This window comes from Nerophis ophidion, linkage group LG11 (genome assembly GCF_033978795.1).
Source record: "Nerophis ophidion isolate RoL-2023_Sa linkage group LG11, RoL_Noph_v1.0, whole genome shotgun sequence".
In the NCBI taxonomy this organism is placed as follows: domain Eukaryota; kingdom Metazoa; phylum Chordata; class Actinopteri; order Syngnathiformes; family Syngnathidae; genus Nerophis; species Nerophis ophidion.
The window spans coordinates 43,121,712-43,139,917 of record NC_084621.1 but is presented as its reverse complement, the minus strand read 5'-3'; the positions used below and the strand labels follow the sequence as shown (position 1 = coordinate 43,139,917).

Below are 18,206 nucleotides of genomic sequence, written 5' to 3'. Positions count from 1 at the left end.
AGCACATGAACAGTTAGAATAAAACCCTGACTGAGGTAATTGACAGGGAGCCGGGCTTAACTATAAGTTCAATGTGGCGTGAGTTTTGCGAAACACGACAAAAGGTTTCCTTTGAACTTTACAGGCAAGTCTTTGAAAGCGAACGGATAACTTTTGTCAACCCTCACAGCCTATAAACAGCACTGCGTCGAATCAAGTAGCATGGATGATCATGATTCGCAAGCATGTGAGGTGTGCATTGATGGCCGCGCCCATGAACGTGCGTACAAAACGGCTCGAATTGAGTATCAAAAGGAAATCCCCCCGGAGTTTAATGTTTATACTGTCGATATGCAAAAGGTAATACTTTTGCCCAAGCTTTCGACCAAAGAGAGCTTCTTTGTTAGTCGCCTTATTGTCTTTAATAAAACATTTGCACGAATGGGGGCCGACGGTCAACCTGATTATGTGATATTATGGCACGAGGGGATAGCTGGAAGATTGGCCAAGGACGTTGCAAGCACCTTCATTAAATGTATTCTTCCCCTAGCATACTCTTTTGGGCAGATAACTGTGGAGGTCAAAATAAAAAATGGACGCTGAACACGGCTCTTGCCCAATGTGCAAACGCAGAATGGGGCCCACCCGAGCTTGTGATAAAATATCTGGAGAAAGGGCACACGTTCATGAGAGCAGATTCAATCCATGGCTCAATCGGCAAGAAAATGAAAGCTCAAGAAAATATCTATACGTTTGATGACTTTGTAGATCTTTGTAAGACAGCATCCAGAACCATCAAACCCGTTGTCATGGAACATCGTGAATTCTTTGAATTCAGCGGAAAACAACGTGCTCGCAGTGGGAATAAAACAACGATGCCGCTGTTGGGGAATGTACGTGAAATAAAATTCACCAAAGGAAGGCGCTCTATGCAGTACAAAGTGGACTTTGCTGACCATTACACTGAAGTTGATTTCTTGACATCGAAATCCGATGTCACAGCGGAATTTCCCCCCCAGACGGACAGAACCACGTGGCATTCCGCCAGCAAAGAAGGAGGGACTAGTTAAATTGTTACACGTTGCTCCTCCTGCAAAGAGGCTCTTCTGGTTGGATATTCCTGACCGAGATGTCAGTGACTTGGCAGGATCCGTAAGATAAACAGTATTGACTATTAAAGCGGCAAATTGGCTTAACCCTGATAAAATGCTGACGCTCCTGTCATGTGTGCATGTAAATGTGGATATATGGTTCAGTCGAAATGCAACATTGTAGTTCCCATAGTGACACGTTCGTTTTATGTTCTAGAAACATCTTGAAAAAATAAATCAGTGTATTTTTCACTATACTAGGATTTACCTTTGTATTATTTCTGATGCCTTCCATGATTTACTATGACAAAACCCAGTAACTAATTTTCCCGCCAAATTTTAGGGACATTCTGAACAAAAATTGCAGGCGGGAATTGCGAATACCAATTAAGATCAACAAAGCAGAAATCAAATCTCTGTGGATGGATGGGACTTTAATATAAAATAGATTGGTTGTCCTTTGTTTTATCAAAATCAGCTAGAAGTGAGTTACTAGGTTCTGCTTTTGTGTTGCTGAATCTTTTGCAATTTGTTCAATTAATAACGGAGACTACAAAGAAGAAAGATGTTGGTGGAAAGCAGTGTATTGCAGCCGGCTGTAGCAACACAAACACAGCCAGTGTTTCTTTGTTTGTTGTGAAGCTTTAATATGGAACAGAGCGGTCAAGCGAACATGGTTCTCTACCACATGTCAACCGGCAGGTTTCGGTGAGAAAATTGTGGTAATAAGTCAGCTCATACCGTAAACATGAGCAGGGCTAGTGTCGTTCCTCCTGCAGCTGTCAAAGAGGCAGCTGCGACTTTCTTGGCTCTTCCATGGCCTCCCTTAGAGACACTGGCGGTCACCACACCCCTCTGACTTTCAGGTATGACCATATAATCTCACTAAAACACTAGTAACACAATAAGCAGATAAGGGATTTTCCAGAATTATCCTAAAAAATGTGTCTAATAACATCTGAATCGCTCCCACTGCCCTAATCTTTTTTTTTTCTTCTAGTCCTTCACTCTCACTATCCTCATCTACAAATCTTTCATCCTCGCTCAAATTAATGGGGAAATTGTCACATTCTCGGACCGAATCGCTCTAGCTTCTGGTGGCCATGATTGTAAACAATGTGAGGATGTGAGGAGCTCTACAACCAGTGACGTCACCCGCACATCGTCTGCTACTTCCGGTACAGGCTAGGCGTTTTTATTAGCGACCAAAAGTTGCGAACTTTATCGTCGATGTTCTCTACTAAATCCTTTCAGCAAAAATATGGTAATATCGCAAAATGATCAAGTATGACACATACAATGGACCTGGTACCCCCGTTTGAATAAGAAAATGTCATTTCAGTAAGCCTTTAACTTATTTTTGACAGCCCTACTAAAAATACAATCTTTGTTGACAAGATTACATCATGGTAAGGTTCAAAGTACAAAACCCAAAACCAGTGAAGATGGCTCTTTGTGTCAATTGTAAATAAAAACAGAATACAAATATTTGCAAATCCTTTTCTACTTATATTCCATTGAATAGTCTGCAAAGACAAGATATTTTATTTTCGAAATGAGAAACCACTTTTTTTTTTAAATAATTATTAACTTAGAATTTAATGGCAGCAACAAATTGCAAAAAAGTTGTCACAGGGACATTTTTACCACTGTGTTACATGGCCTTTCCTTTTAACAACACTCAAATGTTTGAAAATTGAGGAGACCAATTTTTGAAGCTTTTCAGGTGAAATTATTTCCCATTCTTGCTCTATGTACGGCTTAAGTTGTTCAACAGTCCGGGGTCTCTGCTGTCGTATTTTAAGATTCAGAATGCGCCACAAATGTTCAATAGGAGACAGGTCTGGACTACAGGCATGCCAGTAGAGTACCCACACTCTTATTTTTTAACTGCATTAGGCCCGAAAATCCCTTATCATACCATGGAGGCATTGCGGAGATATTAGTAAAACAATCTTGCCGTCTTTCATACTGTACTCTGGGAAATGAGACGTTTGGAATTTGACCCATTGGTGACATTTTTGCCATTGATTCAATTTCAATTCTTGGGGTGACTATTTGATTCAGAATCCATTCTCAAAGCAAACACAATCCTTGCAATATATTATTTGGGATCAAAATGATAAAAACATTTTCAAAACAGGTAACAGGTTAAAAATAGCCTCACAGCTGCTGACATATAAACACAAAACGATTAAGTACAAAAGTGGCCTCAAAAAAAACTCATTTTAAAAGGTGGTTAAAAAATAAACATCAAAAAATACATTTTAAAATAAATTCTGGAAAATTATGAATTAAGAAATAAAATAAGTACAAATTGTGATTCAATTGTGAATAAATGTTTTAATACCCCTAAAAATGCTGTTATGGGTCATCAATGAGGCTCACAGTTTCTTGGTATAAGACTATCTGATTCATGTTGTAATCAATTGATGTAATGATTATCATTAGTTTGTGTACAGTATATGTCAATATTATGGCAATATGGGAGACGTTTTTGTACATCGGGGACCTGGAGGATCTTTTGATTGGGTCTCGGGACTGGAAAGGTTGTATAAAGCTGCATTACATGTATGTCAAAAACAAGATATTGTATTAGTTGTACAGAGGACAAAGCGTTAATATTAGTGTTGTGCTTGTGAATGTACACGCACGTCTCTTTTAAACATTTCCCAAATTCTAAAACGACGCCATTAGTTTGGCTGTTTGCGCTTAACTTATCAAATGCTTGCCCTCCATTCCAGATGTGCTTTCACACATCTTACAGAGAGAGACAGAGAGAGAGAGAGAGAGAGAGAGGTAAACCTGGAAACATGTGACCTTGCCTAAACAGATAAGAGAAGGGCAGCAGATTTATGATTTTCATGATTATATGATTTTAACATCTTTATAAGCCCTTCACATTTATCAACTCTTTATATATTCTTAAAATACTTGACACACTCTAAAACATACATTTTAACATGAAAACTTAAATGTAATTAATGGTACTTTAAGATCTCTGATAGGTGAACCAGAAAAAGGTGAGGGAACACTATACTTGATGTCTATTAGCTGCACTTTTGCATTGTTCAATACATAATTTTTTACAATGTTGCAATGAGGTCACAACATAAAATTCATAAGGTTTTAATCTCCTGGAGAAAGACAAGCTCAAGAAATGAACATTCAAGTTGAGTGTTAAGGATATCACAGAAATGCTTAACACAATGTCTACAATTCATAGATCAAAATTAAAAGCCGTATTTTGTGTTAAAAGTAAGACTGTCAAGCATTGTTTTTGTAAATGGCTCAAATAAATTGTAAAGTTAGTATAAAAGGCAGATACTAAAGAAAAGCTGCTTTGTGAAATGTGAAAATACTGTTATTATTTAGTAATAGGGTTGTTTAAAAATTGATCCACATCCGAACTGCAATTGACAATATTCCAAAACATATAATAAAGAAATACTTTAAGAATATATTTTTAAAAATATGTTTTTTAGGCCATCTCCTTGCTCAGTCGCTACACATATCCGTCAGCAGCGAAGAGGCGCTTTTGTAACCGGTTATCTGTTTTGAAAAGGTTTTAATTTTCATACCAAATATTAATTTGCGAGAATCGTTTAGATTGCAGTCTGAAGCGATTGTCACCCCAAGAATCGGAACCGAATCGTGAGTTGTGGAGATTGAGTCAAAACAGACATTCATTTTGACTATGTATTAAAAACAAAAGGGAAAACCAATACTTGAAATTATTCCTAAAATACTACCTTATACTGAACTTACTGTACTCATACGAAACACAATATAAATCAAAGCTTTTTGGAATCAAAATATTTCTTGCAGCCCTACCTCCAACTTAGAAATCTGTAAATTACCAGAGTAAAATGACCAAAAGAAGTGGTGATTGAGTTGAGGTATAATCAGCTACATACTGAAAGTTATTTACACACACAGTGAAATTTGTGATTCGATAACCTAAAAGATCAATCTATAAAACTGAGCTTATGTTTAAAGATTTGTCTTACATGATGCATGTTGGAATCTGAGTGTAACTTGAAAAAAAGTCTGCTGCTTTCCAGGTGTGTGTTCACACACAGTGAGTCAAGATAAGGTTAGAAAAAGTGTCAGATAGGAGAGAAGCAGCAGGCTTTAAAAGGTGCTGCAGGTGAAGTGAGCAGACACTGAGGCTCAGACTAAAACCACCATGAAGGTTTTAATTTTTCTGGCTCTGTTCGCAGTGGCTTGTAAGTATTATTCTGGGATATTTCGTATTATGTGTCCAATATTCTCTGTAAAATACATTGGTCATTCATCAACAGTTGCTGCTCCCATTGATGATGAGGATGACAAGATTGTCGGAGGATATGAGTGCAGAAAGAACTCCGTGGCTTATCAGGTGTCTCTGAACGCCGGCTACCACTTCTGTGGAGGTTCCCTGATTTCCAGCACCTGGGTAGTGTCCGCTGCTCACTGCTACAAGTCGTAAGTGAACGCCTTACCTTCCAGAAAGCTGCCACCACGACTTCCACTTTGGCTAACCGCCGCGTATTTCCACCAGTCGCATCCAGGTGCGTCTTGGTGAGCACAACATCGAGGTCAACGAGGGCACCGAGCAGTTCATCAACTCCGCCAAGGTCATCAGACATCCCAAATACAACAGCCGCAACCTGGACAACGACATCATGCTTATCAAGCTGAGCAAGCCCGCCAGCCTGAACAGCTACGTGCGCACCGTGTCCCTGCCCTCCAGCTGTGCCGGCTCAGGCACCCGCTGTTTGATCTCTGGATGGGGCAACACCAGCGGCTCTGGAAGTCAGTAAAAGCATCCAGACTTTCACTTGTGTTTTATTGACACTTACACGTGGGTTCTTACCTCCTCTTCAGACTACTACCCTGATCGCCTGAGGTGCCTGGATGCTCCCATCCTGAGCGACAGCAGCTGCAGGGGCTCCTACCCTGGTCAGATCTCCTCCAACATGTTCTGTGCTGGATTCCTGGAGGGAGGCAAGGACTCCTGCCAGGTATGAGTGTACACATCATTCCTTTAAAAAAAACCCACACAAAACATTTGTGCTGAATTTTTGTACCTGTGCAGGGAGACTCCGGTGGACCCGTGGTGTGTAACGGCCAGCTGCAGGGTGTGGTGTCATGGGGTTACGGCTGTGCCCAGAGGAACAAGCCCGGTGTCTATGCCAAAGTCTGCAACTACAACTCCTGGATTCGCAGCACCATGTCTTCCAACTAAAGGGACAAATATCTTGGAGGGACTATTGTCCCATTAAACAATTGATGACCCTTGAACTTATCTGAGCTTGTCTTAATTTTGTAATGTTCACTGCAACATTGTCACTTGAAACTTGAGCTACATCAACACATCATAGGACCTGTCAGATCAACAAGCATAATCCCTAAAATATGCCTTAGTTTAGCTAAAATCTTCAAAATATACAGGTATCTTATCTAAGTGACTATACCACTCACATTTTAGAAACATTTATGTGTATAGTATATCTTCTCAATGTCTAACATCCACTTTAGTAATAAAAGAGTGGACAAGGATTTTACTAACAGCCTGTGCAGTTCTGGGGAATTCCAGTGTTAGATAACATAGTAATATAATATACAACAATGATACATATCTTATATATTGACACTTTGGACACAAGTTAAACATGCCCACTTTAAGATACACTCACTTGTGTTGCTGGATATTTAGACAACAATGGCCATGTTGACTTATTTCCCCCAGGACAGTAAATCCACACTGCTTCACCAAGCTACAAACACTGACTACTCTAAATTATATTCTAGTTTAATTACTATATTTCTATTCAATTGGTGGCCTGGGGGCCAAATACTGTCCCATGAATGACACCAGACAGTCCCCCCTTTCAACACCTGCGAAGGACTAACATTTCTGCAACAAATTCCTAAGAACACTAAAGCCTTCCAATGTAAACACATTGACAGATTCTTGCATTGGCATGTTAACATTCTACAGAGCAGAGTACATCCAGTAAACATTTTTATTTTATTCACTTGAACACTTGTATCATATTCTGTGCGGAAACGTTTTCAAAGAAACGACTAATCACAAATGTCCACTTCGCTGGTTCTCAAAGTATGAATAGTGAAGGAAGAAGCGAGTGATTTCTAAAAATGTGGACCCTCGAACAATTTAGTTGAACACCTCTGGTATTGTCACTTAAGATATAATAAAACAGTCGCCGAAATTTGAAGGGTGTACTCACTTTTGTAAGATATTGCGTGACCAAATGCTTATATTCTTGGTGTTTTGATGTCTAAACAAATGTATCAAAAAAGTGCAGGAGTGACATAATGCTAATACAAAACAGACCTTTATTGGTGATGACAAACATATACTGCAGGATTAAAACCGGAAAAATGTAACTATCAGCAAATGAACACATGAACTTACAAAAATGAACTAATGCAGTTACACTTTTGGGTAAAGGTTGTGTTAACTATAGCATATGTACATGTCTTAAAAGCCTCTTGCCTGACATTATGTTGACATTATAGTCTGAAAGGATAATGCAGCTGGAGGGGATAAGATTTGAGATGTTATCAATAACTGACAGTATGTTGTGTACAATACATACTGCAATGTCATGTAAACATATTGTGATTGTGGTTCCATTATGTACAGCTCTGTCAAACAAAATGTCGTAGCTCTTATTTTTACAATCAAATAATGGCTACAATGTGCTCTAATTCAGTCCAAAAACATTTCATTTGATATAAAAAGTTATCATGTTATATCCTACTTTTTAGACCAGACCTCTGGCATGCTCCAAATAATGCTGATAAATGTCTGAAACTGCTGTATATTCCTTACCACACATAGCACACATAAGGCCTTGTGAAGACTCTTTTTGGGGGGTTGAAGGTTTGTCTACAGTTCTCAACGATGCGTTTGGCTTTTTTGTTACTTTGCCTTCAAGTCTGTGGCACTTTGATGTTTGGTCTTGTGTGATATTCCGTTTTTTTGGACAATGAGCAGTCGTATCCAAACCAAGATCATGATCTTGATGAAATGAATTTAAAGTCAGTATAGGGGAATATTTTTGTTGCAAGTCTTTGTCTTGTGGTGGCAAAAGAGAGTTGTCTTTCTGGACTGCTGACACAGGGTCCTCATGTTCAGGACACAGCGTCATTGCATGATGGTTTATGGTCGGGTTATTAGATGTACAATTATCATCTAAGAACAGGTTAAAGTCACAGTCTTTGTGCATGTCGTCTGCTGAGAAATGACAAAGCTGGTGACCGAACAGCAAATCAAGGGTTTTAAAACTACATCTGCACTGATCACAATTATAAGGCAGAAGCACGCTCTTAGACTTTGACAGAATCCAGCGAAAGTCCTTGTGCTCGCTCATGTGTTGTTTGTACGACTGGACAAATCTGAATCCTTTGGAGCACAAGGGACACTTGAAGCGTCCTTGTCGCTGACGGTGGATTCTCTGATGACGCCACAGTTTGGTCCAGTTTTCAAGAGTCTTGCCACAACAAGAGCAGGCGTAACTTTGCTGGGGATTGTGAGTAAGCATGTGGGCTCGGAGCCTGCCCATGTGCCTAAAAAGTCGGCCACAACTAGGGCATAAATACTTCCTGGGGTCCGATCGGTTGTCCAGTTTGTTCAACTTGGACACAAAACATGAGAGCTGACGAGATGGTGCCGCTTTTGACCGGAACATTTTTTTTGACTTGGAGGAACATATTTTGGAGTTAAGTAGGGAAGATGGTAGTTTGAGGATTTCATAATTACTTTTGAGATTGGAGTCCGATTTTTCCTCTGATAAAAACTTATGTTTCGCTTCGGTGTACTCTACTAACGCCATTTCCTCTCTCGCTGCAATACCGGAGACATTTTTCTCGCCATGGCACTGACCACAATGGGCATTAAATTCAGACAGCTCACCAAAAAGCTTTTCACAAAGCAAACAAAGATAAAGGTTTGTCCCAATGTGATCTTTCATGTGTTTTTTTAATTTTGGCAGGGTGTCTATAATAGCTTTGCAAATGGGGCATGTGTACATTAGCAAAGACTCTTTTGCTATTCGTTTGCTGGGCTTGCTGCTTCTAGGTCTACATGTATGGTTTTTCGCATTGCCGTAGTGGCTGAAGGACTTTCTACAGCCTGTGCAGTTGTACTGCTTCACCGACCAATGGGTCATCTCATGCCCGCGGAGCAAATAGCTGAGGGGAAAGGCCTTGTGACAGAGATCACATTTGTAAGGTTTTTCTCCGGTGTGGGTACGCTCGTGCCTTACAAGGGCAGACTGAAACCTGAAGGATTTCCCACAGTATAGACACACTTTGCTTTCATTCTTGTCAGGGTCCAAAGCTCTCTTAGGAGTTTTACCGGGAATGACATCTGTGTTTGTGTTTTCCATTTTCAAAATGCCTTCATGTTCCAGCGCTTCCGCATGAATCTTCATGTGGATTAGATATTCGTCAGGGGAGCAAGTCTTCCCACAAGACGTACATTCCTTAGTTGAGATATTCTTCTTGTGTGTCTTTAGATGCAGATTTAAGTTGGAGTTCTTGCTAAAAGTTTTGCCACATTCAGGGCATACAAAGGGCCTCTCTCCTGTATGAACGCGTTGATGTATGACTAACTGAGACATGAAATTATATGTACGACCACAGAAACCACATTTCAACAGAGTTTTTGACCCTTTAGGGATGTAGATGACATTTATGTTGTTGTCCGTATTTGTGTCTTTGTCTGCTTTAGTATTTGATACGTGTAGCGAAACATTCGATAATCTCCGTCTCCTCTTGCGTCCTCTTTTGCGCCGGAAAATGTTTTTTTGATGGCTGGGCTCTTGTGAACCAATCGTCATTTTGGTATTTTGTAAACATGTACGGTTATTTATTGACTTTGACACAGGACCCAATTGATCCAGCTCTACTACTGTGTTCTCAAGTTTGATGTCAGTTTCAGGGAGATCTGCAGAAGGTGCTACAATGTCATTGCAACCTGGCCCTGTCTCTTGTGGAAGGCTGGTGGTCTCTAAATTATAGAGATTGCTCTGAGACTCTGACTCTTCAAGATCATTCTCATCCACTGGCTGTCTTTTTGGGTTTTCAAATACCGGACTGTCTTTGTCATCGGAATGAGCTTGAGGATACTTGCTATCCATGTGCTCAACAGTTTGTCTTACTACAGACTGCAGGGACAAGTTTTCTCCATCTCCATTTGGTATCACCTGTACATTTGCACACTTTTTTCCCACCTGTTTAACGGTGTTTTTTGCTTCAGGAAAAAGGTACAGGTGGCTTGAGTTATTATTCGTGTGACGCTGCTCTGTGTCCTGAACTCCCTGCTTGACTATGTCTTCTACAGCCATAAAGTGTGAGTCAGTGGATAAGCAGGCCAAATTGGACACTATAGTAGGGACCTTCTGATCGATTCGCAACTTTGATCTTCTTCTTCTTTTATTTCTCTTTGGAGTCTGTGAGACCTCCATTTCTTTTGGGTCAGCTATAACATCGGTGTTTTTATCCATTGCTTGTTCCCTGTTACTACTCCGTTTTCTAGAACTCCTAAGGTTATTAACAATTGGAACCTCTGAAAATGTGTGTCTCCTTCGTCTGCCTCTTTTTGGTTTCTCCAGCAATGAAACATCATCTTCAGGTTGTCCAGCCGATATTTCATATGTTCCAGGCGTCTTATCAAGAAGTGAATCACTTAAATTGTTGGACACAGTGTCACCATTGTATGTTGGCTCTGGTGCTGCATGGGCGATATCTTCATCTTGACCTGCCACGAGTCCGTCAACATTTGCTTTGACTTCGATCTCATTCAACAAAGGTTTTTTCTTTTCAGGACGGCCAGGTTTCTTCCAAACACTTACATGTTGTCTACATCTTGATTTGCACACACTTTCAGGAGTCAATTCCGACTCCCCTTCCATCCCTACCTCTGAGACGATAGGTTCATCAGATTGCTGGATGGTGTCAGCAGGTTCTACAGATTTAAGAGTGTATAATGGACTGGGATCAGTTGAAGTTTCACTCATATTTGTTACTTTAGTTTCCTCGTCCCATTTGGAATCCTGACTCTCCTCACTACACATTGTACCACCAGGTTCCTGTGGGAAAACACACAGAAAGACATTACATTAAAAGCATTATCGCATTTCTTAAGTATGCAAATACAAGTAAAAACATGCAAATGTAGTCTATGTATAACGCATGCTTGAACATGCGTCCCCAAATGCCCTCTGACGTCGAGCAGCGCTATCCAGTAGGCTAAAAGCCCAGGCTGTTAATCCGCTGTCCAGCGCATCTCTCTAAGGCATCAGGGAGTGACATGCACTCAACTTACTTCTGCACTGCTAAGCTCGCTAACATCTATTCATAAAGTATGCACAATATCTGCTTCAACAAAAGAAATTTGTACCTAGAGATGTGACGTCCGCAAAAGAAACCAGTCTTTTGAACAGCTTTATTAAGTGAATGACGACAACCATTTTTGGGCAGCCGTTTTTATGCAGGCAGATCGGCAATTGCCCACACTACAAAAGCATGCCACTTAACTGGCAACGAACTACAAAATAAGTCTGATTCAAAAGAAAGCGTAGCAGCATTTAGATTCACTTTTCTGATGCATTGTTCTGATGTGGATATGTAAAGTAGTTTAAGTGTACACACACCAGGTAGGGGACTACCATTTTTGCATTCACATTTTTATTACTTCGTACTTTTTATTATTATTTGATTTGTACTTTTTATATACATGTATACATTTTATTCATACTTATTATTTGTGTAATTTTTTCCTGTATTGTTAAAAAGCTTTAGTGCTACAAAGTGTATCAAGTGAAGGAAAATTCCAAAATAGTGATGTCGCTGCCAAATCATGGAAATAAGGTACCATCTCATGTATTGTTTACAATGAAAACAACTAAAATTAAATTATAATCAATATGTCAGGGTACTTTCTACCAATAGAGTTTAAAACTATTCTGATTTATATATTATCTTATAAAGGCTACCAGTGATCGTTTCCCTGATACAAAAAAAAAGAAAAGTTAAAAAACAATGAAAAAAAACGCAAAAGTAATGAGCTAGTATTTTGAATGACTCTTTGAGAACGGCTGTTCATCATCTGGCTCCCGTCAAAGAGGGAGGTCAGGATTATTACAACTAAAAGGCATTGTAGAATTGCATACTCTGATTGACTGATATTTTGAACATCACAAATAATCAATCAATGTTTATTTACATAGCCCTAAATCTCAAGTGTCTCAAAGGGCTGCACAAACCACCACATAAGGGCAAGGAAAACTCACACCCAGTGGGCAAGGAGAACTCACACCCAGTGGGACATCGGTGACAATGATGACTATGAGAACCTTGGAGAGGACCACATATGTATATTATATATAAAATAATAATAAGAAATAAAGTTCTTCAGAAGGACTTACAAAAGTTATTTGTGTTCACATCTGAAGATGAGAATCACAGAAGGCCGTATGACTAAACATCCAAGAGCGCAAACAAATTTGAAACAAATGTGCTTATCTGTTGCTGGTGTGAAAGCATGGAATCCTCTAAAGAAAGACTTTAAAAGTTGGAAGAATATTTTTTTATTTAAAAAGGGTTATAAAGAGACAACTGGCATTATATCAAATTGATTTTTATTTTGATTGGACGTGTCGTGAAAATGCTTTAACGAAAGTTAAAAAATATGTTGGAGTTCGGGTGTTGGTGGAGGGAACAGTGATAAAGTCATCTAAAATTGTTTGTGTTAAAAAAGGGGGCAGATAATTATATGAATATTATTCTTCCATCTGCTCCTTTATGATCATGGAAATTTATCCATCCATCCATTTTTACCGCTTATTCCCATTGGGGTAGCGGGGGGCGCTGGTGCCTATCTCAGCTACAAAATAGGGCGGAAGGCGTATTACACCCTGGACAAGTCGCTACCTCATCGCAGGGCCAACACAGATAGACAAACAACATTCACACACTAGGGCCAATTTAGTGTTGCCAATCAACCTATCCCAAAGTGCAATGTATAAGAAACAAAAAACCATGATAGTGTGAACTGTACATGGCTTGTAAATAAGCATTTTCATAAAAGGAATACAAATAAATGATGATGATGATGATAAAGATCCATAAATCCTGACAATAACAGCAACTGGGCTTGAACTAAGTTGGCATGAACAGTAAAGTTGCAAAACCCCTAGGTGGTCACTACTAGTTGTATCATTTTAATTTCATTTTAATTTCATTTCCATGTTATCTTAAATAGAAGTACAGACAATTAGATTGTCTTCTGCAGTCGCCAGCTATATTAAATATATGTAAAATGTAATTACATAATTCGATGTCAAAATCACAAAACCAGCCTGTTTTATATAATTATTTATTACAACTGTGTATGCTGATCACCTAATCTGTGATCGCAATGCTTTATGTCTGCATATTTCAAAACAAATTGAAGAGGGAAATTTGCTAAACATGTAAAATACAGTACAAACTGAGGTAAATCCATATTTTCAAGAGTAATTAAAAATCCACTGCTACATGGATGCTCAAACAAATACACACATTATGACACTTTTTTTTCGCCACACAGCAGAGCGTTCATTGTGACATAACATTCTTTTGCCCCAAAATAACACTTTAGTTTGCATTGACTAAAGCAAGCTATAACAGACTACTTCAACTTTAACAACCTCCATCACATGAAACCCTGATGACAATGCAATATGAAGTATAAACGATAAACCGTTGAATATTAAAAGTATGTGAAAGTTTGACGCCTACTTTGTTTACTTCCATGACGAACTCCGAATCATACCAAGCAACTAGAATGCGCCACACATTGAGAAGTGCGGAAAGAGTGTTTTGCATCTCGCCCATCAATAAAAGTACATTCTATCCATCATGCAATGTAATGGATACGTGTTTAATAATGTCTACAAAGTTCAATGAGCAGGAGGTGTGTTATATGAGACAGGGTGTTGACTTTATTTGTTGGTTATAGTTCATTTACACCATGAGTGAGGAAAGTTGTTTGGATTGGGTCATACATATAGATAATCTGTTCAAGTCACTTTCAAAGGAAATTTGTGGTCATTGACTGTTGCTTCTATTTTCACCCTCAAGATGGCGGCAATGTCACTCCAATTCAATCCAGAGGGAACTAAATTTAAACAAAAACACGCCATGGGACAGGACAATCTTCATGTTAAAATTGGGATGTCTCGCGAGCAACACTAAAGACTCTGGTGGGCCACACTTGCTCCGAAGGCCATAGTTTAGACACCCCTTGTCTAGGTGCATCGATTTAAACTCTGCAAATTACCATAACCTGAGGACTATACAGACTCATTTCTGTAATTTCTGACTCCAACAATAATATAATTAGATGCATGTTTTGGAGTAATCCAAATACAAGGCAAATAAATTGTTCAATTATCAATCATTTAGTACAAAATAACAGAATCTTTTTTTTATTTTCAACAGAAAACTTTCCTGCGTAATTTAACACTTTTTTTTTTTTTACATCTTTCTTAAACGTCCTGCTTAAGTTAAAAAACAGCATTAATTCAGTGTCCAGTTTATTTATGATAGAGTAGGTCTCCAACTTTTATCACTTTGATAAGAAATACAATGTGAGATATTTGTTTTTCATTTATACAGTATGTAAGACTTGCAACATTTAAATAGTTCTTGATTCATGAACTTTATAGAGCATTTCTTATATATTCTTATTTTTAAACCTTAAATTTAAGAGGTTATTGTTAAGGGTAGAATTGTGTTTACATTGATAGATTGTTTGTTCGCATATACAGTGTCATGAAAATGTATTTGTTCACTTCTCAAATGTTTGCATAGTTTCCCCATTTTAATGTTTTAGATCATCTAATAGATGTAATTATCAGACAAAGATAACCCAAGTAAACATGTAATGCAATTTTTAAATATTGATTTGATTTGACAAGGAAAAAAATTACTCAAAAGTAGTCCTGTGTGAAAAAGTAATCGCCCCTTTAACCTGGTTGTGTCACCCTTAACACAAACAACAGAAATTAAGCGTTTTCTATAACTGTCGTTCACATCTATCTTCGTAGAGATATTTTGGCCCACTCTTGCTTGCATAATTATTTAAATTCAGCAAAACTGGAGAGTTTTTGAGCATGAATACCAATTTTAAGGTCATGCCACACCATTTCAATGGGATCCATGATCTATGACTTTGAGTAGAGCGCTCCAAAACCATAATTTTTTTTTTTAAGCTATTCAGAAGTTAACTTGCTGGTGTACATTATTTTTGGCCAAAAAAATTCTCCTTCAGGATTTTCCAGTAAAGAGCACAATTCATGGTCCTATCGATCTCAGCAAGTGGCCCAGGTCCAGAAGCAAGAAAGTCACCCCAAACCATCACACTACCACCATGTTTGACTACTGGTGCGATGTTATCATTCTAAAATGTTGTTCCAAAAAATTCAACATTCGTCTCGTCAGTCCATAGAATATTCAGTCCGTAGAATATTTTCCCAAAACATTTTTGTTTTTGCAGAAGTAAGACAAGCCTTTGTGTTCATTTTGGTCGGTAGTGGTTTTCGCCTTGGAACTCTGGCATAAATGACATTTTTGCCCAGTCCCTTTTTTATGGTTGAGTTGAGATGCCTTGAGTTCCTTTGTGACCTCCTGATTGAGTCGTCACTGTGCTCTTGGCGTAATTTTTGCAGATCGGCCACTTCTAAAAAGGTTTACCACTGTTCCATGTTTTGTCCATTTGTGAACAATGGCTCTCACCGTGGATGGCTTGATTCCCAAAGCTTTAAAAATAGTTTAGTAACCCTTTCCAGACTAATTAGGTAAATTACTTTATTTCTTATCTGTTCTTGAATTTCTTTGGATCGAGGCATTTTGTTGCAACTTTTTAAAAACCTTTGGCTGACTTAAATTTTGTCAGAGAACTTATTTTTATGTGATTTCTTGATTAAACAGGTCTGGGGGTAATTAAGTTTGACTGTAGTCAATGAAAGTAAACAGAGATCCAAAACATTTAATTGGCTACAGTAAATTCATGATTTAAAAAAAAGGGCAAATATTTTTACTAGTAGGGCCAGGTAGGTTTGGATATCTTTTTTCCCTTACAACATTAAATAATTTAAAAACTGCACTTTTTTTTGCTTTGGTTTTCTTTGCCTAACATTTAAATTTAAAACATTTAGTGGGGAATATTTTTATTTTTAGAAAGGGAGTAAATATTTTTTTACGGCAGTGTAGTAGCTCCCAAAAATGAGTACACACCTCACATTTCCGAAACTATTTCACAATTATGTTTCCCTCTTAGTATTAGAGCAGTCAGTGTACAGTTTATGTAGCAGCATTGCATCATTGTCTACTGACAATGACTCAACACACCATTATTGTCTATATTGCTGGTAACACAAGTGAATACCAAAATTGTGTCCGAATGACAAAGAAACATCACAGTGATAGCATCAATATATGGGGTTGTATGAGCACTTTCAACACTGGGGACCTGTGAATCAGTTATTGAAGGAAATGCGAATTCTATTGTTATTGTTATTTCTGTTGCAAGTTTATGCAGGCTTAGTATGACGGATGGATAACAGACGGACGGACAAATGAACACATATCCTACACACTAACCTGTTTGCTGTCTGTTGGTACAAGAAAGGAGCTTCGAGGACGCGATGTCACAGGTGTCAACTCAGAGACTGTGTATTGCTCACTGCTTCTTCTGCTGAAGGAAATTTTACTCCCCATGTCAGGAGTCTGTGAATTAGACAGTGTATATTACAAAGTTGTGCGTCATGAAAATATATACTGACCTAACTTTATATAACATATAAAGATATGCCGTGAGGGTACCTGATACATATAATAAGATATTTTAGTCATTTGGAAATAGGTTAACAGTGATAACAGTCGAATAAATGTGAACGTTTTATTTCAAACCCTCCTGCACTGTGTTGGTATTATTGTTGTAAGCACAATACCAATGGCGCGCATTTTGCAAATCTAATGTCAAATCAAATCAAATGTTAATAGGATTCATCACTATACAGTGTACATCCACGACTAAACTACTGACTAAACTACGACCACAACTTGGTTTACTATTTATTAAATAAAATAATGTAGTCTTACCCCGAACTTGAAATAGGCCACCCAGCCTGAATCCACACTTGGTAGTAGTTTAGTCAGTAGTTTAGTCGTGGATGTACACTGTATAGTGATGAATCCAATAAACATTTGATTTGACATTAAATTTGCAAAATGCGCGCCATTGGTATTGTGCTTACAACATTATACAGCAACCCATGCTTGTTGAAATGTTTGCACAAACGACTGAAATGCTAAAAGTATTTGACTGTGTCAAATGGAGCTGGTCAAAGTTAATTTGGTCCACCTGACGACTTTATGCATTAACATAATAATTGCAGCCGTTTTTCAAACAATTGCAAGGTTTTGTTAGGTATTTTTCCACCCTAATTTAGCATTAATAATGGCGTTCTCAACGTAGGCCAGCTAGCAAAAAATACAAACGACATTCGAAGCACAAAAACCGTCACGTTGAAAACGCTCACCATATTTGCTGATATTGTTCAACGACTGTAGATGAAACAGAAAGAAATAAAGGTGCTTGCCTGAGCGGAAGAGAGTCAATGTTTGTTCCTTCGTGCTAATGCTGCACTGACCACTGCTTGGCTAGCTAGTGCTAGCTAGCTCAAAGCAACCAAAGCAACCATGTTTTACAAACATGTAACCACATTAATTACTCTGACAATTATGTCTACAAAGTAAACCACACTTTGTCATCTGTTACTGACTTTTAAGAAGCCGTGTGTAAATCGATATGATGGTACAAAGCACCACGGGAGACTGCCAATCACCACCTGCATTGAAAGTGTGTACTTCACATGCCGTCGGAATTTGGGATTGCGTTGGAACTTTTCGAAGCGTAACGGAGGGTTTTTTTAATCACATAAAAGTGATGTGTATACCAGTTATGTTCAAATATGTTTTAATTCATATGCTCGTGTCCGCCGTAGAATCTCTTGCACAGTGCACTAAAACATGGATTTGTAACTCTTGAATGACAACCTCATTGTGGCGTAG

The 18,206-nt window shown here is 38.4% G+C and overlaps 2 protein-coding genes across 4 annotated transcripts; one reads left to right on the top strand and one right to left on the bottom strand.

Moving 5' to 3' along the window:
* Positions 1–5,144: 5,144 nt before the first annotated feature.
* On the top strand, positions 5,145–6,356 carry LOC133562139 (trypsin-3). 2 transcript variants are annotated; one of them, XM_061916054.1, is made up of 5 exons: positions 5,145–5,299; positions 5,375–5,537; positions 5,614–5,867; positions 5,940–6,076; positions 6,151–6,356. In XM_061916054.1, the coding sequence occupies exons 1-5, from the start codon at positions 5,260–5,262 to the stop codon at positions 6,298–6,300; spliced, it is 744 nt and encodes a 247-aa protein (XP_061772038.1). In that variant the 5' UTR covers positions 5,145–5,259; the 3' UTR covers positions 6,301–6,356. The 2 variants fall into 2 exon arrangements, with proteins under 2 accessions (XP_061772038.1, XP_061772037.1); XM_061916053.1 differs by lacking the exon at positions 5,145–5,299 and having other exon boundaries at positions 5,329–5,537.
* A 1,039-nt stretch (positions 6,357–7,395) lies between these two features.
* On the bottom strand, positions 7,396–18,020 carry si:dkeyp-84f3.9 (zinc finger protein 585B). Of its 2 annotated transcripts, none has more exons than XM_061916042.1 (3): positions 17,675–18,020; positions 16,734–16,859; positions 7,396–11,176 (listed from the first exon to the last, which is right to left on the bottom strand). In XM_061916042.1, the coding sequence occupies exons 1-3, from the start codon at positions 17,675–17,677 to the stop codon at positions 7,847–7,849; spliced, it is 3,459 nt and encodes a 1,152-aa protein (XP_061772026.1). In that variant the 5' UTR covers positions 17,678–18,020; the 3' UTR covers positions 7,396–7,846. The 2 variants fall into 2 exon arrangements, with proteins under 2 accessions (XP_061772026.1, XP_061772027.1); XM_061916043.1 differs by having other exon boundaries at positions 17,735–18,020.
* Between the last annotated feature and the right edge of the window lie 186 nt (positions 18,021–18,206).

What these genes read in the sequence shown, in the direction of transcription:
- LOC133562139 (XM_061916053.1), top strand. Translation starts at nt 5,329, where the DNA reads ATGTGTCCAATATTCTCTGTAAAATACATTGGTCATTCATCAACAGTT. An exon ending in CAACACCAGCGGCTCTGGAA is followed by an intron (nt 5,868 to 5,939) that starts GTCAGTAAAAGC and finishes CCTCCTCTTCAG; the next exon opens with ACTACTACCCTGATCGCCTG. An exon ending in GAGGCAAGGACTCCTGCCAG is followed by an intron (nt 6,077 to 6,150) that starts GTATGAGTGTAC and finishes GTACCTGTGCAG; the next exon opens with GGAGACTCCGGTGGACCCGT.
- si:dkeyp-84f3.9 (XM_061916042.1), bottom strand. An exon ending in TACCAACAGACAGCAAACAG is followed by an intron (nt 11,177 to 16,733) that starts GTTAGTGTGTAG and finishes GTTTTCCCACAG; the next exon opens with GAACCTGGTGGTACAATGTG.